Source organism: Mauremys reevesii, linkage group 8, assembly GCF_016161935.1.
Source record: "Mauremys reevesii isolate NIE-2019 linkage group 8, ASM1616193v1, whole genome shotgun sequence".
In the NCBI taxonomy this organism is placed as follows: Eukaryota; Metazoa; Chordata; order Testudines; family Geoemydidae; genus Mauremys; species Mauremys reevesii.
Genome location: NC_052630.1, coordinates 86,043,979 through 86,067,661, shown reverse-complemented (window position 1 = coordinate 86,067,661; position 23,683 = coordinate 86,043,979). Strand labels below are relative to the sequence as shown.

The 23,683-nt window shown below is 46.4% G+C and overlaps 1 protein-coding gene and 1 long non-coding RNA gene across 8 annotated transcripts in view; one reads left to right on the top strand and one right to left on the bottom strand.

The window, feature by feature from the left end:
• The first annotated feature begins 4,707 nt into the window (after positions 1-4,707).
• Positions 4,708-23,683, top strand: part of MSH4 (mutS homolog 4) — an 81,201-nt gene continuing 62,225 nt past the window's right edge. For 2 of the 7 annotated variants that reach the window (XR_005583406.1, XR_005583405.1), the window contains exons 1-2: positions 4,708-5,066; positions 16,721-16,885. Coding sequence is in view for 5 of the 7 variants with exons in the window: in XM_039483436.1 (XP_039339370.1) it covers positions 4,799-5,066; positions 16,721-16,885 (433 nt within the window). In the remaining 2 variants the exon portion in view is untranslated. The other 5 variants (XM_039483436.1, XM_039483435.1, XM_039483434.1 and 2 more) reach the window with 5 other exon arrangements.
• The window catches only part of LOC120369782, a 62,249-nt gene continuing 59,748 nt past the window's right edge, over positions 21,183-23,683 (bottom strand). Inside the window, exon 3 of the long non-coding RNA XR_005583407.1 lies at positions 21,183-21,335. This is a non-coding gene — a long non-coding RNA (uncharacterized LOC120369782). The remainder of the gene's footprint in view (positions 21,336-23,683) is intronic.

Genomic DNA, 23,683 nt, shown 5'->3' with positions numbered 1-23,683 from the left:
TTTATTGATATTTTTACACAACTTCATACTGAAGTATCCTTCAGTTCATGCATTGAAAACACACAATCATTCATTGCAGCATAGCTACTAATGTCCTAGAACTACAGTAACAATTTTGTGATAAGAAGGAAGGTCCTCTCATGGATCAGTAACTGGTTAACACCAGAACCAAAGGGTTGGATAAATGGCCATTTTCAAAATGTAGAAAGGAAAATAGTGGTATTCCTCAGGGATCTATATTGGAACCAACATCTTGATAAATCATCTAGGAAAGGGTAAACGTTCCAAAATTTGCAGACAATACAAATTTGCTCAAGATAGTGAAGATCAAAGCTGACAGTGAAGAGTTAGAAAGAGAGCTCACAAAACTGGGTGACTGGGCAAAAAAAGGCAGATGGAAGGAATTCAGTGTTGATAAGTGCTATACATACAAAATCATGGTGTCTAAATTAGCTGTTGCCAATCAAGAAATCTTGGAGTCATAGTGGATAGTTCTCTGAAAACATCTGCAGCAGGAGTCAAAAATGTTAGGCACCATTAGGAAATGGATAAATATGACACTTTATAAATCTATGGTTTTCCTACACCTTGCATGTGGTGCAGTACTGGTTGCCTCATCTTAAAAAAGATGCATTAGAATTGGAAAAGGTACAAAGACAGGCACCACACATGATTAATGTTATGGAACAGCATTATGAGGTGAGATTAAAAAGATGGATGCTGTAGCTGGATGCCACCTAGTGCTCGTTAGGCTCTTCTATGTGTGCTGGGAGCCATCCTGTTTTCCGTACAATGGTGAGTGCCTGTGGTGGGTGAGGGGAAGAGGCAGTAGCGAAGGAAGCCAGATGGGATTGGACAGGCAGGGGGATGTGGGGCAGAGGGGTAGGGGATAGGAGGAAGGGGTAGCAGACTAGGGGGAGAAGTGGGAACCAGCATGCGGTGTCCCCTCAGCAGCAGCAGGGGCTCCATTAAGCAGGCCCATCAAACCCCCACCCCAATGAATCCCACCCACCCTGCACCTGGACCATGCTGATGAGCCTACCCCCCCCCCCCGAGCTCCAACCAGATGCACCTACACTCATCACTGAACCCCCACACCAGACCTCCCCTGCTGAGCCCCAACCACCTTCACCTGGATCCCCTTGCACAGTCCCATTGCCCCCAAACCCAGAACTCCCCCCCCCCATGAGCTCCTGTCCATCCAGATCCCTCACAGCCACCCCACAGAACCCTCTCACCTCAGATCTGGATCCCCCCCACATTAAGCCCCTCTGCACTGGGATTCTGCTGGGCTGAGCCTGCCTGTCCACACCCGGTGCGCCTGGTACATAGAGGCAGGCCCAGCCCTTGTGCTGTGTCAGGGTGAGGTGCAGCCTTACCACTGAGTCCCTGTCCTGGGTGTGGGATGGGCTGCAGGGTGATCTCTCACCTGCATGCAGCCAGTGGCCTGTGCTCCCCCCGCCATGCTTGAGTCTCCACATTTATTGATAAATTTTGCAGAATTAAAAAATATTGTGGGCAGAATTTTTACTTTTTTGGCACACAATTCCTTCAGGAATAAGGAGGAGCTGCTGAGGGCTCTCTTGGAGCAGGTGCTGCCTGTCTGAAGTGAGTCCCTAACTCATGAGAACCAGATGGGCTAGTCTCACTGGGGAAGCAATAGCCTCTCCTTAGGGCCCCCTGTAGAAAGCAAATGGGGAGCTGGCCAGCTGGTTGACCCCAGAAACCTCCAGAGGGGAGGCTGAGGGGAAAAGGCCATTTGCCTCCTTGAAGTCCAACAATGAAGCCTGTGGGCACTGCGGGCATGGAAGAAGGGGGCTGTGGCAGCAGGGGAGGAATAAAGGAGGCCTGGTCTGTGATGGCCAGGGATTCACAGAGTCCAAGGCCAGAAGGGGCTATTGCGATCATCTAGTCTAACCTCCAGTATAGTACAGACCATAGAATGTCTCAAAATAACTCCTAGAGTGTATGTTTCACAAAAAAATCTAGCCTTAATTTAAAAATGGTCATTGATGGATACTCACCATGACCCTTGGTAAATTGTTACAATGGTTAATTAATTACTCTCACTGTCAACAATTTGCACCTTATGTCCAGTCCAATTTTGTCTAACTAACTTCCAACCATTGGATGGTGTTATATCTTTGTCAGCTAGACTGAAGATCATCACCACCATGTTCCCATTATGCCTCCAGCGTTTAGGGCAGTGATGAAGCTCTTCCACTCCTGTCTGTTTCTGGCAAGTCTTTCAATGGGTCCTCAGCTGTGCCCCAGGTTTTTCAGCTCAGCTTCCACAGCTCTTCGCCATGTTATTTTCGGGCTACCTTGTTTTTGCTTGCTTTCAGGTGTCCATCTTATTACTATTCTGGTGTTAGGATCAGTTTCCATTCAAAGCACATGGCCAATCCATCTCCTGGCAATGATGGTGCTCATATCTTCTTGGCTGCACTGTGTGAATAGATCTTGGTTTGAGATTATTCTGGGCCAAAAGATATGGAGGATTTTTCTGAGGTAGGTTGTATGGAATGAAGACAGTTTGGACATGTCATACTTTCTCATTCCCCAGAATTCTGCACTGTAAAGTAGTGTTGAAAGTATGCAGCTCTGATAAATCTTGAGTTTGGTTTTAGTGTTGTATTTTCATGATTTCCAGACAGCATTTAAATCCCTGAAGGTGTTCCTGGCTTTAATGATTCTGTTCCGGGTGTCCTGGATTGTTCCACCGTCCTGGCTGATGGTGCTGCCCAAGTATGTGAATGTTTCTACATTGGTGAAAATGTGATCCTCTATCCATACTGGTGATGGTAAGGCAATATTAAAGGTCATAATATCTGTCTTATTGTGGTTAATTTTCAGTCCAATTTGCTGGCTGAATGTGTTGAGTCAAGTTGTTTTTTCTTGTATATGGTGTTAGGTATGTGATAGGAGAGCAAGATCATCTGTGAAGTCCAGGTCTTCAAGGGATGAGAAGGGTGTCTACTTAATGCCTCTTGGCATGTCTTCTGTTGTACGCAGCATTATCCAGTCGATGGCAATGTTGAAGAGGATTGCAGACATGACACACCCCTGACGTATTCCTGTTTTGACTTCAAAACTGAGCTCACTGTAATCAACACTGTATATAAAGTTGGAATAGAAGCTTTTGATGTTGATTATATAGAGAGGGATTCCATATGACCGCAGAATGCGCCACAGGCTGGTCCTGTGAATGCTATCAAAAGCCTTCTCAAAGTCTATGAATTTTATGTAGAGCTGCCGTTGCCATTCTAAGCATAAGAACATAAGAATGGCCAAAGGTCCATCCAGACCAGTATCCTGTCTACTGACAGTGGCCAATGCCAGGTGCCCCAGAGGGAGTGAACCTAACAGGTAATGATCAAGTGATCTCTCTCCTGCCATCCATCTCAACCCTCTGACAAACAGAGGCTAGGGACACCATTCCTTACCCATCCTGGCTAATAGCCATTAATGGACTTAAACTCCATGAATTTATCTAGTTCTCTTTTAAACCCTGTCATAGTCCTAACCTTCACAACCTCCTCAGGCAAGGAGTTCCACAGGTTGACTGTGCACTGTGTAAAGAAGAACTTCCTTTTATTTATTTTAAACCTGCTGTCTATTATTTTAATTTGGTGGTCCCTAGTTCTTATATTATGGGAACATGTAAAATAACTTTTCCTTATTCACTTTCTCCATGCCACTCATGATTTTATATACCTCTATCATCATATCCCCCCTTAGTCTCTTTTCCAAGCTGAAAAGTCCTAGCCTCTTTAATCTCTCCTCATATGGGACCCGTTCCAAACCCCTAATCACTTTAGTTGCCCTTCTCTGAACCTTTGTTCTGTTACTTTTCACAGAGTGAAGATCTGGTCTGTGCATCCACGCCCTTTCCAAAAACCAGCCTGCTCTTTCCTGAGAATGCTACCAACCACCTCTGATATATATGCTGGACTATGATTTTACACAATACATTGCATGGCACAGAAGATGAAAGAGTGATACCACACCAGTTATTCCAATCACTGAGAGTTTCTTTCTTGGGTAGCTGCACTATAACCCCACTGAACCCTAGACTGAAGAGCCCCTTATTAAATAGCTGTTCTCCATGTAGATAGGTATAGACCGTGATCAGGTCACCCTCAATCTTATCTTTGCTAAATGAAGGGGAAGGGCAGGAACACCTGGATGTCTTCTGTTGTACGCAGCAATATCCAGTCGATGGCAATGTTGAAGAGGATTGCAGACATGACACACCCCTGACATATTCCTGTTTTGACTTCAAAACTGAGCTCACTGTAGGAAATCTTCCTGAAGAGGAAATCTTCAGGAAGATGGGATGAGGGGACGCCCCTGGAGAAAATACCGGTGCAGGGGAAGAGGATTAGGGGGGATAGATGGTGGCGTAGAGTATATGGGTCACGCAGCACAGCAAGGGGCTTGTGACCCTTGACTGGATCACAGCAGGGCCTGAGCTAGGAGCAGCATGTGGGACGAGGGGAACCTCCAGGGCGCCTCCCCAAGGGACTTTTACATCTTGTCTGCTTGGGCAGACGGAGACCAAACCCACTCTGCGGCAGCAGCTGTTTTGTATGCCCCCTCCCATGTCGGGGATTTAAAGACCAGCCGCATAACACGCGGCAGGGCTCTTATGAGTCCTAAAACAAAATGGCTTCCAGGCGGCCATGGTATACTGGATTGCGGCGGCGGGCGCCCTTTCTGTTTGCGCACGCGCAGGTTTCAGATCGTCGCCGGTGCCGCCATTTTGTGTGTGGCCTCTGGTGCCTGCGCTGAGGGGATGCTGCGGGGAAGCGACGAGAGGAGGCCGGCAGCGCGGGAGGAGGCCTCGGCCTCCTATTCGGGCCGCTGTTCGTCCTCGTCCGGGGCGGAGCACCTGTCCCGCTACCACCTCGGGCTGCTGCAAACCCCGCTGAGCACGGCGGGCAGCGCCGGCGGCCGCTCGGGCGGTGGAGCGGAGCCGGCCGGCCCCCAGCTAGAGGCAAACTCCCTCGGCAGGGGCGTCACCCCAGCGCCGGGGCTGCAGCTGGTCTCTGCGGCAGCAGGAGGTGGGGAGCAGTGGGGCTGGCAGAACCCAGACAGTCCCCTCCCCCCGAGCTGCCGGGCCCTGTGTACGGGGTGGTCTGAGCAGCCTAGAGCCCTAACTGGAGCTAGGCCCGCCCTCCCGCCTCAGGCCACCAGCCCACCCAGGCCAACTGCTGCTCCTGGGAAGGGGAAACGGGAATCTGCACCCCGGGGGATCAGTGTTACACAGCTTCCAGCATCCACGTATATCCCGTCCCGGCAACATCTCTCCCCATCGGCCTGAACGGTTAGATGGGCTGCCTGTGTCAGGAGGAGGATGCCCTTCTCCTTTTGATGGAGTTAGAACTGCAGCTCAAATTAAAGTCTCTGTGACAGCAATACTCAGCTCTCCCATAATGAGAAGAAAGTGGGGCGATGTGATATTGCTAATGTTAAAATAAACATATAAATAAGAAAAAACAATTTGCTCTTTAAACCCATCAAAAATTCCTCCACATTTTAAAAATTTGCTTCATGCTTTACTTTTAATTACCTAAAATGATTGGGGTAAGAAGGAGTTAACAGTATCAGGTGAAGTCCTCAGCTGAGCCAATAAAACCTCTTTCCTTGCAGGAAGTAGCCTCATCATTTTAAGGGTCTGGTCTATGTAGGGTGACCTGACAGTGAGTGTGAAAAATCGGGACGGGGGTGGAGGGTAAATAAGAGCCTATATAAGAAAAAGCCCCAAATATTGGGACTGTCCCTATAAAATCAGGACATCTGGTCACCCTAGGTCTATGCATGCTTTTTGTATTGGTATAAATATTTTAGTTAGAGGTGTAATTTTTTAATCAAAATAGTTACACTTGCACAACCTCTAGGTCAGGGGTCAGTAACCTCTGGCACACAGCTCACCAGGGTAAGCACCCTGGCGGATCAAGCCAGTTTGTTTACCTGCTGTGTCAACACATTTGGGGGATCGTGGCTCCCACTGGCTGCAGTTCGCCATTCCAGGCCAATGGGGGCTGCGGGGAACGGCGCGGGCGAGGGATGTGCTGGCTGCGGCTTCCCGCCGCCCCCATTGGCCTGGGACAGTGCACTGCGGCCAGTGGGAGCCGCAATCGGCCAAACCTGCTGACGCGGCAAGTAAACAAACTGGCCTGGCCCACCGGGGTGCTTACCCTGGTGAGCTGCGTTCCAGAGGTTGCCGATCCCTGCTCTAGGTTGTGGGCACTGTTACACCAGTATAAAGTATACTGTTATGTCAGTAGAGCTTAGTTCCATTCCTTTAGGGAAGCACATTTTATACCAGTGTATCTATATCCACACTAGGGATGGTGGTACTATTTTAACTATGCTAGTATAGTTAAAATGGTACAGTTTTATGTAGATAAGCCCTTAGATCCTGTTCCCACAAGCCCTACCTTGATGGGTCAAAAAGGTGTGGTTTTCAGTTGTATTAGCTCAATAAATCTAACATGATTGAAAAGACCTTTTAATGTTTTAAAACATGTAGTCTAACAATTTTTAGGGCTGTCAAGGGATTAAAAAAATTAATCATGATTAATCACTCGATAAAAATTAATTGTGAGTAATTGCGCTGTTAAACATTAATAGAATACTGCTTATTTAAATATTTTTGGATGTTTTCTACATTTTATAATACATTGATTTCAATTACAACACAGAATACAAAGTGTACAGTGCTCACTTTATTTTTGATTACTAGTATTTGCACTGTAAAAAAACAAAAAGATTTTTCAATTCACCTAGTACAAGTACTGTAGTGCAATTGCTTTATCATGAAAGCTACAAATGTAGAATTATGTAAAAAAAAACTGCATTAAAAAATAAAACAATGTAAAATTTTAGAGGCTGCAAGTCCACTCAGTCCTACTTCTTGTTCAGCCAATCGCTCAGACAAGCAAGTTTGTTTACATTTGCAGGAGATAATGCTGCCCGCTTCTTGTTACAATGTCACCTGAAAATGAGAATGGGTGTTTGCATGGCACTGTTGTAGCCGGGCATTGCAAGATGTTTACGTGCCAGATGCACTAAAGAGTCATGTGTCCCTTCATGCTTCAGCCACCATTCCAGGGGACATGGGTCCATGCTGATGACAGGTTCTGCTCGATAATAATCCAAAGCAGTACAGACCGATGCATGTTCATTTTCATTATCTGAGTCAGATGCCACCAGCAGAAGGTTGTTATTCTCTTTTCATGGTTCGGGTTCTGTAGTAGCTGCATCAGTGTTGCTCTTTTAAGACTTTTGTTTAGCATATCTGGCACATAAATATCTTTTAATGCCAGCTACAAAACTGCCAAGCAAATGCCTGTTCTCAATTTCTCATGACATTGTAAATAAGAAGAGGGCAGCATTATCCTGTAAATGTAAACAAACTTGCTTGTCTCTTAGTGATTGTCTGAAAAAGAAGTAGGACTGAGTGAACTTGTAGGTTCTGATGTTTTACATTGTTTTGTTTTTGAGTGCAGTTATGTAAGAAAAAAAAATCTACATTTGTAAATCACGACAGAGATTGGACTATAATACTTGTGTGAAGTGAACTGAAAAATACTATTTCTTTTATCATTTTTACAGTGCAAATATTTATAATAAAAATATACACTTTGATTTCAGTTACAACACAGAATACAATATATATGAAAAAACATCCAAAATATCTCATAAATTTCAATTGATTTTCTATTGTTTGAGTGCGATTAAAACTGCGATTAATCAAAATTAATTTTATTAACCGCAATTAATTTTTTTGAGTTAATCACATGAGTTAACTGCAATTAATTGACAGCTCTGATAATTTTGCAGTTGTGTTAAGCTACTTCCTGCTAATGCAATTGAAAACTATACTCTTTTTGGCCATCAAGACAGGGCCGTAAAAGCTATGATAAAACTCCCATTGGCTTCAATGGTATGGGTTTTGGTCCTTGAGGGTGAACAAGGTGGAGCCCAGCATCTGTGTTGAGCCCCCACCCACCACAACTAATTACTTTCATTTAGTATAACCTCTGGCACATAGTAAAGCTTGGAGTACTCTATATTCTGGAGCATACAAGAACACACAAAACAGGTTTGGACTTAGAGCCACACAAGCTGTATTGTGGGCTAGAGTGCTGACAGTTGAACATGTGGCAGCTTGCAGGTGTTCAGCAGGGGCAGGGCCCTGGTTTCAGCACAGGTGGGGAGGAGGGTTATGATGTATACCAGAGGTCGGCAACCTTTCAGAAGTGGTGTGCCGAGTCTTCATTTATTCACTCTAATTTAAGGTTTTGCGTGCCACTAATACATTTAAACATTTTTAGAAGGTCTCTTTCTATAAGTCTATATTATATAACTAAACTATTGTATGTAAAGTAAATAAGGTTCTTCGAGTGCTTGCTCATATCGATTCCAATTAGGTGTGCGCGTGTTGCGTGCACGCTCGTCGGAAGATTTTTACCCTAGCAACACTCAGTGGGTCAGCTGGGCGCCCCCTGGAGTGGCGCCGCCATGGCGCCGGATATATACCCCTGCCGACCCAACCGCCCCTCAGTTCCTTCTTACCGCCCATGATGGTCATTGGAATTGTGGAGCGCGGCTTTGCTGATCTCCACATCCCTAGCTACTTGTAGTTCTCTACTGCTAATTGTGTCATAGTTCGAGTTTGGTAGTTATAGTTAGTATTAGTTATTGTTATTTATAGTTAGTGTATATAGTTAAAAGGGGGGGGTTGGGGATTAGCCCCTTTCCCCCGCCCCGGTACAGGCCCATGCCCAAGGCACCGGGGTTCAAACCATGCTCGGCATGCCAAAAGCCGATGCCAATAGGGGATCCCCACAACTCCTGCCTCAAGTGCCTAGGGGAATCCCACCTTCCAGATAAGTGCCGCATTTGCAAGTCCTTTAAACCAAGGACGAAGAAGGAGTGGGACTTTAGATTAAAGCAGCTCCTCATGGAGTTGGCACTTACTCCTGCAGCGTCGGTACCGAGTGCCCAACAGACTGCTTCGGTAAGGAGCGCCCCTTCGGCCCCAGACCGCTCCGGTACTGAGAAGGAGCCCCGGCACCAACCTTTACCAGCACCGACATCTGCTCAGCACCACTCCCTGTCCCCAAGACCCAGGAAGCAACATAGCGCTCCAACTGCTGCAGCTCAACAGAAGAAGCGCTCTTCGAAGACGGCTCGCCCGGCACCGTCCTCTGCCACGGCACTGTCAGTCGTGGCACTGCCAGTTGCGACTCCACTGAGCTCGGCACCGTAGATTCCGGTCCCACAAGGGCCGTTGAGTCCGGTACCTGACAGCTCCCCGGCTCATGCTGTGGTTGAGCTTGCCCTGCCTTCTACACTGGAGACCTTCTCCACGGCACAGGAGCTTGTTGCCATGATGGAGTCGGCACGGCCTCAACCCCCAGCACCGCCGGTGCGGGTTATTCAATCTGTTGGGAAACTGGCCCTGGTAAGGCCGCCTTCCGTTGCCCCAACAGAGAGTCGCCCCAACAGAGAGTCATCGTTCAAGATCACGATCTCGCAGACGCTCTCGATCTCACCGTTCCCGCTCCCGGCGCCGCTCGCAGTCCCGGTACCGCTCTCCATCGCAGTACCGGTCGCACTCGCGGCACAGGTCGACATCTCGGTCACCGACCAGGTACTCCCGGTACCGATCCGACTCTCGGCACCGTGTTTCCCGCAGTCGCTCTGGACAAAGGGACTCGAGGTACCGGTCGACCTCCTGGCACCGCTACGGTAGAAGGTCCCGGTCTCGCTCGCAGTACCGTTATGGATCATGGTACCACTCTCCGCTACCAACCCAGGAGCGCACATCCATATCTGTGGTGCCCCCCCAGGATCTCTCGGCACCACCGTGGCCTTCCAGACACACATCGGTGTCCTCTCAGGCTGGTAGTGCATCCTACCAGCAGGAATGTGACTCTGATATCCCCAGCCAAGGACCTCATCACTGGTCTTTCTGGACACCGTGGGCATACCACCAATCCCAAGGTGCTCCACCAGTTGCTCCATGGTCGGTCCCGTCAGAACACCGGGTACCAGCGGCGACGCTAAGCCGTCCTCCACCTACGGGCACGGATGAGGCTCCGATCCCAACTGCGGACACCCAGACTCCACCTGACGCAGAGGATGTTCCGCAAATACAGGAACCCCCACAGGACCCATTGGTCCCGGGCCTCTCCTCTTCCTCCTCGCCTGACGAGGCAGTGGCAGGAACATCCTCCGCAGGCCCTCCACCGATTGATCTCAGAGCCTATCAGGACCTCCTGAGACGAGTGGCTCTGAATATGAACCTACAAGTGGAGGAGGTCCCTGAAGTAGAGGACCCTGTTGTGGATATCCTCTCGGCTGATGCACCCACTAGAGTGGCCCTGCCATTTATCCACACCATACAATCCAATTCGGATACCATCTGGCAGTCCTCGGCCTCGATTCCACCTACAGCAAGGCGGGTTGAGAGGAAATATATGGTCCCCTCCAAGGGGTACGAATACCTCTATACTCATCCACCTCCTTGCTCTTTAGTGGTCCAATTGGTGAATGAGCGGGAGCGTCATGGCCAACACGCCCCGGCTCCTAAGTCAAAGGAGGCTAGGCGCATGGACCTCCTAGGCCGTAAAATATACTCTGCCGAGGGCCTCCAACTTGGGGTGGCAAACCAGCAAGCCCTCCTAAGTCGGTATAACTTTAACACGTGAGTGTCCGTGGGGAAGTTCACGGAGCTTCTTCCGCAGGAGTCCCGCCAGGAGTTTACCGCTCTCCTCGAGGAGGGTAAAAAGGTGGCAAGAACCTCCTTCCAGGCTTCTCTGGATTCCGCGGACTCAGCAGCCAGAACCTTGGCATCAGGAGTGACGATGAGGCGCATCTCCTGGCTCCAAGTATCAGTCCTTCCCCCTGAATTGCAACAGACCATTCAGGATTTGCCCTTCGAAGGCCAAGGCCTGTTTTCAGATAAGACTGACCCCAGACTGCAAAGTCTGAAAGATAATTGCATTATAATGCGCTCGCTGGGTATGCACACACCAGTGACCCAATGCAGGACATTCCGGCCACACCCACACCACCCTTACGCCCCGCCTAGACCGTGTCAGGACTTTAGTAGGAGGTGTGGCAGAGGAAATCGTTGAAGGCAGTCTGGCCCTCAAGGAGCCCAAAATCAGGCGCCCCCAAAACCACCAGCAGGGCCCAAACAAAACTTTTGATGGGACACCTGAGGGTGGCCCACCAGTTACTTTCCCGGATCCTTTTCCTCCGTTTCTCAACCGTCTCTCATTTCCTCCCTGCCTGGTCCCAGCTCACTTCCGACTGCTGGGTCCTGCGCACGGTGGAATTGGGATACCACCTCCAGTTTGTTTCAACCCCACCTTCCCACCCTCCCTCCCCGTCCCTCTTCAGGGACCCCTCTCACGAGCAATTCCTCTTGCAAGAGGTCCAGTCGCTCCTACCTCTAGGGGCCATAGAGGAGGTACCAAAAGACATGAGGGGCAAGGGGTTTTACTCCCGTTACTTCCTAATCCCCAAGGCAAAGGGAGGTCTGCGACCGATCTTAGACCTGCGAGAACTCAACAAATTCATGAAAAAGCTGAAGTTCCGCATGGTAACCCTGGGGACCATTATTCCCTCCCTGGATCCGGGAGACTGGTATGCCGCCCTCAATATGAAGGACGCGTATGTCCACGTCGCAATTTACCCACCGCACAGACGGTACCTCCGTTTTGTGGTCGGCCTTCAACACTTTCAGTTTACTGCACTCCCGTTTGGCCTTTCTACAGCTCCGCATGTGTTCACGAAATGCATGGCCGTAGTCGCCGCCTCCCTCCTCCGTCGTTGGGTACACGTATACCCGTACCTCGACGATTGGCTCATTCGAGGGACTTCCCAGTCGCAAGTGTCGCAGCACCTGTGCATAGTCAAAGACCTCTTTGGGAGCCTTGGCCTCATGATCAACACAGAGAAGTCTACTTTAACACCCACACAGAGACTAGACTTCATCAGAGCGACTCTGGACTCCAATCTGGCCAGAGCCTGCCTCCCACAGTCGCGTTTTCAAGCGATGGCTTCCATTATTCGAGGTCTCCAAACCTTCCCGACAATGTCAGTACGTAACTGCCTCAGCCTGATCGGGCACATGGCCTCCTGCACCTTCGTAACCAAGCACGCGAGGCTACGCCTCTGCCCCATTCAAACTTGGCTAGCTTCACTATACAGGCCGCGCAGAGACAGCCTGGACTCCGTACTCACCATTCCCCAGGAGGTCCTGGTCTCCCTAACCTGGTGGTTGAACCCCACCATAGTTTGCGCAGGGATGCCATTCCACCCACCACAACCCTCGATGGCTCTGACCACGGACGCATCATCTCTGGGTTGGGATGCCCACCTCGAGGGCCTTCACATTCAGGGTCTCTGGTCATCTCTGGAGCTGGCTTTGCACATCAATGTGCGGGAGCTGAGGGCGGTCCGTCTAGCATGCCAAGTGTTTCGAGACCATCTCCAAGGCCATTGTGTATCAGTATTTATGGACAACACAACGGCCATGTTTTACATAAACAAGCAGGGCGGAGCACGCTCCTCCCCCCTTTGTCGAGAGGCCGTTCGCCTCTGGGACTTTTGTATAGCCCACTCGATCGACTTGGTAGCGTACTTTCTCCCCGGAGTCCAGAACACTCTGGCGGATCACCTCAGCAGATCCTTCCTGTCTCACGAGTGGTCGATCCACCCGGACGTCATCCATTCGGTTTTCCGGAAGTGGGGGTTTCCTCACGTCAACCACTTTGCCTCCTGAGAGAACAGGAAATGCCAGGTGTTCTGCTGATTCCAGGGCCGCTCCCCGGGCTCCCTCTTGGACGCGTTCCTGATTCCGTGGAAGAGGCACCTATTCTATGCCTTCCCACCGTTCCCACTTGTCCACAGAGTCCTTCTCAAGCTCCACAGGGACAGCGCCCGCATGATCCTGCTTGCTCCAGCGTGGCTGAGGCAGCACTGGTACACCATGTTGTTCGACCTTGCAGTGGCAGACCCAATTCCTCTGCCACTCTGGCCCGATCTGATAACACAGAACTTCGGCAGGCTTCACCATCCGGACCTGCAATCTCTTCATCTCACGGCATGGCTGCTGCATGGTTGAGCCAGTCTGAGTTGCGTTGTTCTGCCTCGGTTCAGCAGGTACTCTTGGGCAGTCGGAAGCCTTCCACTAGGATGACATATCTGGCCAAGTGGAAGCATTTCTCCTGCTGGTGCACCCAGCATGACTTAGTGACCACGCAGGTGCCTGTTCCTGCTATTCTGGACTACCTCTGGTCCCTGAAAGAACAGAGCCTAGCGGTCTCGTCCATAAAGGTCCATCTGGCAGCCATCTCCGCCTTCCACCCAGGGGAAAATGGCCACTCGATCTTCTCTCACCCCATAGTCTCAAGGTTCCTCAAGGGCTTAGAACGTCTGTATCCTCAAGTCAGACGACCGACTCCTACCTGGGATCTTAACCTGGTCTTAGCCAGACTTATGGGTGCCCCTTTTGAACCACTGGCCACCTGCTCGCTACTGTACCTTTCCTGGAAAACAGCCTTCCTCGTCGCAATTACTTCGGCACAAGTATCTGAGCTTCTGACCTTGACAGCTAATTCCCCGTATACGGTATTCCATAAGGATAAGGTACAGCTGCGACCACTCCCCTCCTTCCTCCCTAAGGTGGTGTCTGCCTTTCATGTCAATCAAGACATCTTCCTCCCAGTCTTTTTCCCAAAGCCGCACACATCGCGACGGGACCAACAGCTGCACACTCTAGATGTTCTCAGGGCTCTCGCCTTCTATATCGAGAGAACAAAACCCTTCCGAAGGTCACCTCAGCTCTTCGTAGCTGTGGCAGATCGTATGAAAGGCCTACTGGTCTCTTCCCAACGAATTTCATCTTGGGTGACGTCCTGCATCTGTACATGCTATGACTTGGCTCATGTTCCCGCTAGCCACCTCACCGCCCATTCTACTTGGGCTCAGGCTTCATCTGCCGCCTTCCTGGCCCACGTTCCTATCCAGGATATATGTCGAGCAGCTACTTGGTCATCGGTTCACACCTTTGCCTCGCATTACGCACTGGTTCAACAGTCCAGAGATGATGCAGCATTTGGCTCAGCAGTTTTGCATTCTGCAACATCTCACTCCGACCCCACCGCCTGGGTAAGGCTTGGGAGTCACCTAATTGGAATCGATATGAGCAAGCACTCGAAGAAGAAAAGACGGTTACTCACCTTTGTAACTGTTGTTCTTCGAGATGTGTTGCTCATATCCATTCCAAACCCGCCCTCCTTCCCCACTGTCGGAGTAACCGGCAAGAAGGAACTGAGGGGCGGTTGGGTTGGCAGGGGTATATATCCGGCGCCATGGCGGTGCCATTCCAGGGGGCGCCCAGCCGACCCACCAAGTATTGCTAGGGTAAAAATCTTCCGACGAGCGTGCACACAGCGCGCGCACACCTAATTGGAATGGATATGAGCAACACATCTCGAAGAACAACAGTTACAAAGGTGAGTAACCGTCTTTTTAAAAAATATTTAAGAAGCTTCATTTAAAATTAAATTAAAATGCAGAGCCCCCCTGGACTGGTGGACAGGACCTGGGCAGTGTGAGTGCCACTGAAAATCAGCTCGTGTGCCGCCTTCAGCACACGTGCCATAGGTTGCCTACCCCTGATATATACCATTAAAGGGGAGGTGTATGGCCAGCCAAGTACCAGTGGCCAAAGTTGAAAGCACTAGTGCTGATATATATACATTGAGGATCATTAAAAAGTCAACATTTACCTAATATCTATTTGAGATACTTCACATATTTTCTTGTATGTGGAATGGGAATGTTGTGTTGGCTTGTGTGGAGGTGTAGGAGCCCATGACACAGTTTGCTCTAGTGTTGTCTAAACTTCCCCTTGCTTCGATGTGCAGGATTATGTTAATAGATTAGGACATTAAGGGTCAAAGATTATTTAATGAAAACTATTAAAGATCATACAGAGGTACTTAAGGCTTTTGCCACTGGGACTTAGCTGGCCATCTTCCCCTCAGCACGTGGTCTCCATTTTATTATTAGGATAATAACTAACATACTGCAGCGGGTAAGTGTTATGTTTTTTAAACTGTTACTTCAGCCCTAGCCTGTTGACTAATACTGTGGGTGCCATTTAAAAAATCAGCTGCCACTATACAGCAATTGGTATACTGCAGTAACAACTGTTTATAGGAAATATTGTGGTTATTCCAGAGAGTAAGGACTAGTGAATGTCAAGTCTTTTAATGGTATTTCAGTCATAGTATTTTGTGATCAAGATTTCTATTACATAAATGTGGTGGTGTAAACTGTATTTTTGTGCCAACCATCTGAAGATAATTTCAAGAAATCCATTAGGCATTTAGCAATTTCTAAGTGCAATGTATTGTAGACCAATGTACCATATTTTCATAAAATATAGGATACAACAATGTTTTCTTTTACAGACCCTGTTATGTTAATGCACTTTTTTTATATGAGAAAACATATTCTTGCTTTATTTAACACAAGATGGATCAAAAAATGTAAATCTAATTTCAGATGGTTCTTTACTTTCCTATACGTTGATGCATTTATCTCAAGAGAACAGATTTAAAACCAGTTAAAGATCTTAAATAAACACAGATGGCCTGCTCTTTGTTACAAAGTTACACATCACTTTGAGCTGTGAAAAATGTTACGCCCTGTGTAATGTGGTTAAACTGAACTAAGCCCTTGTGTTGACTTTGCTAGGTCAATGAAAGAATTATCCTGGAGCAGTGGATTTACTACAGCAACCAAAGAACCCCTTTCTTGTTGTAGTAAGTGTCTACGCTGCATCTGTGCTGTTGTAGTGTTTCTAGTGTACTAAAATGAGAGCAGATTCTGAGGTAAATGCACCATCATAGAATTTACAGTGCAGATCCATCTTCAAATTCATCAGTAAAATAGAAATTCCAGGAAGCACACCAGTTCTTAAATTTTAAATTGTATGACTTTGAGTTGAACCATATAGGCAGAAGAAGATAATTTAACTGAATGAGTTTTTGAATATGGTTCTTTCTCTTCGTTATTATTACCCTTTAAAATGTGTGTTCAGTATTAGGCAAATACATTCTTTTTATGACCCTTTTCAGACTTGGGAATTTTTACAAGCACTTTGTGCAACTTCAGATATTATTATTGAAATTGACAGGCAACTGAAGGTAGAAAATCTGACAAATAGAGCAGCCCCTCTATAGGCCTAGAAATCCCTCAAATATGAAATTATGCATTGTATCTGGCTTTTTATCACATAATATTAGTATAACATCCTAAGCAGGGAATTTGCTGTCAGTATAAAGTAATGACATTAAGGAGAAATTATCACATCAATATGAGTTGGTTTCCAAAATAGCATCTTACTGAAGTTTACTTTTTCTCTTTTTATACTTGGATTATATAAATATTAATATCAATTCAGCAAAGCTCCCTTGGGTTCTGTGACTGGATATATTAACCTTTCTCCATTAAGATGTCTTAACAGTCTTTTAACTATTTTTCCTTATTTATATTGCTTTTCAAACAAAACAATTCATGTCTGATTGTGTTAATTTTATTTTATGGCGTTTGTGTGACTTAAACAGCAAAGTGATCTATGCATTATCTTTTCAAGAGATTCTCTGTCTTTTTTTCATAGATTCATACTTTGGGGACAAGAGTTCGTATGCAGAAAATGTTAGCACAATGAATTTTACAAGCTCTTCTTCTGCAAGAGGACTGAATAGTGCCTGGATAGGAAAAACACCCCTCTCTTCTAGTAGATCAGGTTGTAGAAGCAGGACTCCTCTCATGGGATATTCAGGTAGAGTTGATATTTTTATAGGAGTAGCTCTCTTTAAATCTGTAGCCTTATTTTTTAAAATATATTTTAACAATTTAATGTTACGTAGTAACATACTTAACATTAACTTTTATGTTCATGTATTTTGGGGGGTATTACATTATATAGGACACCTAACATTGATGGATATGTACCTAAGAAAAATATTATTTTAGTTACTGATTAGTTAAATTTTCTTCCTTGCATTCTTCTTCAAAATAATTGATATAATTGGAACTCAAATATTCTCTCAAATTATTCAGTTTTGGTGTAAGTGTATGGACATGTTGGTGAGTCTATGGTAACTTCACTAAGGTAATTTTACCTAAATTTGTACTCTCTATTTTTTTATCTTGTCAGACAACAACAAAATCAGCTTTGTCCCCATTAACTTTAGGAAGAGTAATTTTTACTTTTGCTAGTGCAAAGCTCTCATCCAGGCTCTAATCAGCTCCAGTATATGTATTGATATATCAGCTATTCTGATATCATGTTGTGAAAGTGACCACTTTAAAAGTTTTTAGTGTCAGTTTTGTGCAGCTTATGTTGTGAGCGCCTTCACTCTTGGAAAAGAAGAGTTGTTTAGAGGAATAATTTTTTTTTAGAAATGGAAAGTTCGTAACATGAAGAAGAAAGCCAGACTGAACAGCAACATCTATGCTCTGAGCAGATGCAAGAAACAAAACATCATCTCCAAAGAACTCACCATTTATAATGCTCTGACCACCGCATACAACCCCAAATATGCTGAACAGCTCTTCAGAAGCACCTTAGAATACAGAGGGAACCATCTCCTGTACCTTACATACTCCAGAAGGGACCACCACAAGCAGGAAATCATCACATGCTCCTATCTATTGGAAGAAAAAAAAATCAGGAAACCTATCTGGAGATCATGCAGGAAACCTAAAACAACTATCTGAAAAAACTGACAGGTATCCAACACAAAAATAAAGGTGGAACCAACTACAATAACTACACAGCCACTAAAACACCACCTCTGGAAGAAACTATGACACCAGAGCCCACCACATGGATGCTACACAACACCTCAACATCATCAGCTTGTTAAGATTACCCCTTATTGGAATTGAAGTATCTGTACTCTCCCAGGGACTGAACTTCTGCCCCACCACAGAACCTGATACCACACTAACATGTGAAGGAGTTAGCAGCAGAATTCTTCTAGTTCATCTCAAGGAGTTCTTTCAGAACAAAGAGTGTGGCAGTAGTATAACAAGGAGGCTGCTGGAATCAGAGTGCTGAACCAGGGCTGCTTAACATACACAAACTCAGTGCATGCTTATATGCTGGTTGGAAGCCTCCAGATGAGGGAGCTCCAGCAGCAGAGCATTTTGAGTCACTCACGGTTGCAGGGCAAGCAGTGACATAACCCCTCACTGCCCTGGTTTGCACTCCAGAACATGACAGTCCCTTGGACAGGGTTTCTATTAATATTAGGTGTTGAGTCTTCTGATACTAAAATTACTCTTGGGGGAATTCTGTGTCACTATGCGCATGCAGAATTCATGTCCCCTGCAGATTTCTTGGCTTCCTCTCAGAAAAATGACTTCTGACAGGGAAGTAAAGGGAAGCTTCAAGAGTGATCATGTACCCCTCCCCAGCAGCCTGGGTGTGTCTTTTTGGGCATCCGGAGCAGCCAGTGGAGAGGTAAATCACTGCAGGGTGTGGGGCTGGCCTGAGGATGCCTCTGCCGGTGGCTCTTACTCTTTGCCGGGCTCAGCTACTAGTCCCAGATAGGCTGAAGGCAGGGGAGGACATGACTTCCTCTTCCCCTACAAGGAGCAGGCCAGACCTGTTCCCAGAAACCCACCCAGCTGCAGGAAGCTCTGCACCCTCCCCACCCCTACCCCCATCACTCCTCAGCTGCAGGGGAAGAGCTGATCCCCCATCTGTCCAACCCCTGAGTATCCAGACTCCCCACACCCAGAATCCCCCCACTGAGCCCCCTGAACCCATACTCCCTCCTGAGACCCTGTTCCCTGGATCCAGACCCCCACCCCTCCATCCAGACCACACCCTGGCTGAGACCCCCACACTTGAACTCCCACTCTGATGAGCCCTCCCCCCCTGCATCTGGACCACCCCGTCAGGCTCCCCGCACTCGGATCCCCAACCAGATGCACCCAGACTTTCACCCCACCAATCCCCCCACACCAAGACCCCCCTGCCGAGCCCCATTCCTCCATACCCAGACCTCCCCTTGTTGAGCCCCAACCATTTGACCTGGATCCCCCTGCAGAGTCCCATTCCCTCTACATCCAAAACCCCGCAACGAGCCCCTCTGCAGAGCTGTCCACACCCAGATTGTACCACACAGAACCCTCTCAGCCCCTCCTGTATCCCTCCACACTAAGCCTGTCCACATTTGGATCCTGCCAGGCTGAGCCTACTTGCCCCATACCTAGATAGGGGGACAGCTTTGTCCCTCTTTCTTGCTATCTTGGTGCACCTGGCATGGAGGGGCAGGGCCCTAGGGTGTTTTGGGGTAGGCCCAGCCCTTGTGCTGTGTCAGGGTTGGGTGCAGCCTCACCGCCAAGTCCATGTCCCGGGGAGGGGAGGAGGGGCTGCAAGGTGATCTCCCACTGCCATGCAGCCAGTGGCCATGCTGGAACCCCCACATTTATTTATTGACAAATAAAATATGCAGAATTTTGAAGAATTTTAAAATATTGTGTGCACAATTTTTACTTTTTTGGTGCAGAATTCCTTCAGGAGTAACATTTTAAAAGTAATACTTTAGCAATCCAGTCTTGCAGATGCATTATGATAGACCAGGGATTGGCAACCTTTGGCACGCGGCCCTCCAGGGTAAGCACCCTGGTGGGCTGGGCCAGTTTGTTTATCTGCCCCGTCTGCAGGTTCGGCCGATCGCAGTGCCCACTGGCCACGGTTTTCCGCTCCAGGCCAATAGGGGCTGTGGGAAGCGGCGCAGGGCGAGGGATGTGCTGGCCGCTGCTTCCCGCCGGTGCTTACCCTGGCAGGCCGCGTGCCAAAGGTTGCCGATCCCTGTGAGAGACAATGTAGGCTTCACAAAAATGTAGCCTGTTTCATAATGTGAGGAAACAGGATAAGCTGTTTGGGAGAAAATTAGTTTGTGAGAAATAAAGACAAAGCATTGTCAGAAAGGAGGAGTCAGCAGACTTCTCAGGAAAAATAGATTTGTTTAACAAGCAGAAAAGTTAGGGACAGTATTTTTCTTTTTTATATATAGAGTTAAACTCAAGAGAAATAGTAGAATTAGATCTTTTGGAGTTAAATATATTTTATTTTTGGAAATAATATGCTTAGATTGTTTTGGGGTGTATATGGAGTTTATAGGTGTTGCCTTGTAAGTGAAAATACTGGTGGATGGCTTTGCTTTTGTGAGCAAGACACCATTTTTGTGCTGTATGATTAGGGATCTGTGTCTCTCATGGAGGTCGTGGAAGTCACTGATTCTGTGACCTCCGTGACTTCTGCAGGCAGGCAGTGTGGCTGACCCAGGGTCGCCCAAGCAGCTGACTCTAGGGCCAGCTATTCAGGTGGCCCTGGGCCAGCCACACCAGCCACTGCTGGAGTGGCCCAAGGGACAGCCACACCAATCGCTGCTTGGGAGGCCCCCGGCAGCAATCTCTGGGCAGGTTGCCGGAGCTGGCAGCTGGTAGTGTTGGCCCTGGGCACCCTGCCCCCAGCAGCGGCAGCCCCCCCAACATCCTCCCCTAGCAGCCCCGCCCCCCAAGATTTAGTCACGGGTATTTTTAGTAAAAGTCATGGACAGGTCACGGGCCGTAAATTTTTGTTTATTGTCCATGACTTTTACTAAAAATACCCATGACTAAATCATAGCCTTATGTATGACTAGATGCTCTTGGTAGAATCTATCTGTTTCAACTCATATGCCTACATGTTGCTTGCTTTCTTCTCATCTTCAAGCATTTGTTTAAGTCAGAAGAACACAAATTGTCCTATATACAGTTTAAGCACAGAGTTTTGGTTGTGACTTTGGAAATTTTATCTGAGGCTAGGGGATGGTTATAGAATAGCTTTTGTTATCCTTATTATTGTTATTACTTAATGCCTGAGAGTTTACAGCCTCAATAGACAACATAGAGCTAAAGGGATCCTATTAAAAAAATGATCCATTTCCCCCCAAATCTGTATCAAGGTTGTATCACTTGGTTTCTCCAGTTTTGGCTGACAGTTCTTGGCTCATTGGAGGAGAGGAAACAATGAGAAATGAAAGAAAACTTGATCCCAAGCACAGATTGTCTGATTGCAGGTGCACAAATTTGTGTATTTATTTATTTCCACAGCATTTTCAAATTTGCTGCTTGCTTCTGACCTGCGGTGGCTTCCTTTGTTTTCGTAGACATGTTTCTCTCTAGTTCTTGGTATCAGAAGGAGTTGCTGAGATGCACAGTAGAGGGCACTGCAAAGTTATGTTATGGTTCCGAGAAATATAGAACACATGAACAGCTTTAGTTTTCCAGGAAGATTGCTTTAAGTCCTTTTTTATTGTCTTCACATTTACAGAAATAGAATGGTTTACCTTTTTGTCATCCAGTGAAACCAAAATGGAATAAAATATAAAGAGAATGTATTCTATCAAAATAAAAAGTACCTCCACTTGATATTAGTTTAAGGACATAATTTGAAAAGTAGCCAGCAATTGGCCTCCGGGAAGTGCCGGGTTTGAATGCCCTCATACTCAAAAAATGCATAACATCTGTCAAAACAGGGTTAAGTCTCACCAGAAACATTAAATGGTAAGTTTTAGAACTAAATTTTGCACAAATTAATTGGGAAAACAAAGTGCTTGACAAACAGAGATTGCTTCTGAAATGTGGAAAAATGACATAATAGCTATAGCACATGGGCAACTCAGAATTAAAAACATTCAGTTAAAATTCAAAAAATTGCCTGCATAAAATGAATATATTTGCTTCACTGGCACATGATTAAAAACAAACCTCCTGAGATATATCTTATGCTGTACCCTGAAATTTGTCAAATATTAGCGAACAGAGGAAATTAATTTCATGAGCAAAGGCCCGCAACTCTGTATGCCTAAAACTACTCCTAAAGAGTTTGGTCAGAAACTGATAGCAGTAGTGTGTCAGCTGATTTTGACTATCCTGACACAAAATACATTATTTATAATTTGTTTCCCAAGATAAGAAAAATTGTACTGGGTCTGTTGATCACCTAAGGAAGTTTTCTGAGCAAGGAACTAATGCTCCCATACACGGTATGTGTATTTATGCATTCAACAATTACTGCTTGGTTTCCCTGTCTGAATGATTGATCCTGTGTAATAGGGAGTGCTCTAAATACCCACTGTGGTCCAAAGGAAGTGAGGGCACTGGACATCCTGCACATTTGGGCCCTGCATCCCCTTAATTTCATTTTAATTATTTGAACTCTTTCCCTTTTTCCAAATTAGAACTAGATCTGTGTCATGTAATTTAAAACAAAGAAAAAACAATTCTAATCTCTCCTCTGCCTTATACAGTAACACTGTTCTGCAGGTTTATGGATCTGTGGGATTCCTGTGAAAGAAATACTTTAAAATCTAAGACCATGAATGCATAAAATTTCCTAATCTAAAGCTGTTTCTTTTTTCTCTCCAACTTTTCCTTTTCCTTTTCTTCCTGTCCTCCTACCTCCATTGTTAATTTCTTCTAATTACACTATTTATTCTTTCATTAATTCAAACTACCAGTGTCAGAAAATCTGTTAAGTCTGATACTCAGTAAAAATGCATTGTACTTCAGACTTACTGTTTAGCTATTGAGCTCCCCATACTCCAGAAAAAATGGTTAATTGGACTGGGTGAAACTACTACTATACTACTAGTACTATAATGTACTACAAGAAAGGAACCACCTCTCCAACATATGTTGGAAACCTTTTGTTGTGTGTGCAGTGATTATTTCACAACAGAAGAAATTCAGGAGATTCTCTGGGTAAGAATTTTGGGGATCAGCTCATTAAGAGTAGAGGTCTGTGCATGGGGCAACTTCATCCCTTGCCCTATTTGTGTGTTGCATTGTTTTCTCATAGCTTTGCAGCTTCTGTCCTGCTGGCTCCATCCTCTTCTGGCAATAACCTCAAATATTCTGTTCTTTTCAGATTTATAATTTGCATTTTCTCCATCCAAATTGTATATGCATGATTGTGACTAGAAGCTCTAAACTTCAAATTCCCTTACTTTTGCAACTTATTTTTTAATTTTTAAAAGAATTGCTTCTCAGGATTCCTTACAATAGAGCAGCTACCTTCAGGAAATTGGAAATGCTTTTTGTGACACATTTATGTCACAAGAGGGACAAATAGCTTTGAAGTCTACTTTACCAGTCTGGATTAAGGAATTTATGATAGAGATACGCATCAGGAGAGGCAAGGAAGTAGCAGTCTCTTTTAAAGCTCATTGCACAAGATCATTGTCTCTCTCTTGGGCCAAGAGAGTGGAGGTGTCCTTTCTTAAAATATGCAAGGTGGTGTCCCAGTCCTTGACCCCAGAATTTACAGAACAGTATAGGTTGGATATCTTAAGTTTTCAATAGGTGCAGTAGCCTTCCATTTGGGTGGGCCACTTTCTCTCTCATTGGATTCTGCTGGTATCTGTAAGTCACTAATTCCTTTTTTTTTTTTTTGCACATAAATTGTACTAGGAAGTTGTAAATATCTGGACATATGTGCAAGTTAAAGGTTGGGTTTCACTCCTTTAAAATTTCTTCAAGTGCTTCATATAAATCCAGACCACCACCTTTTCAA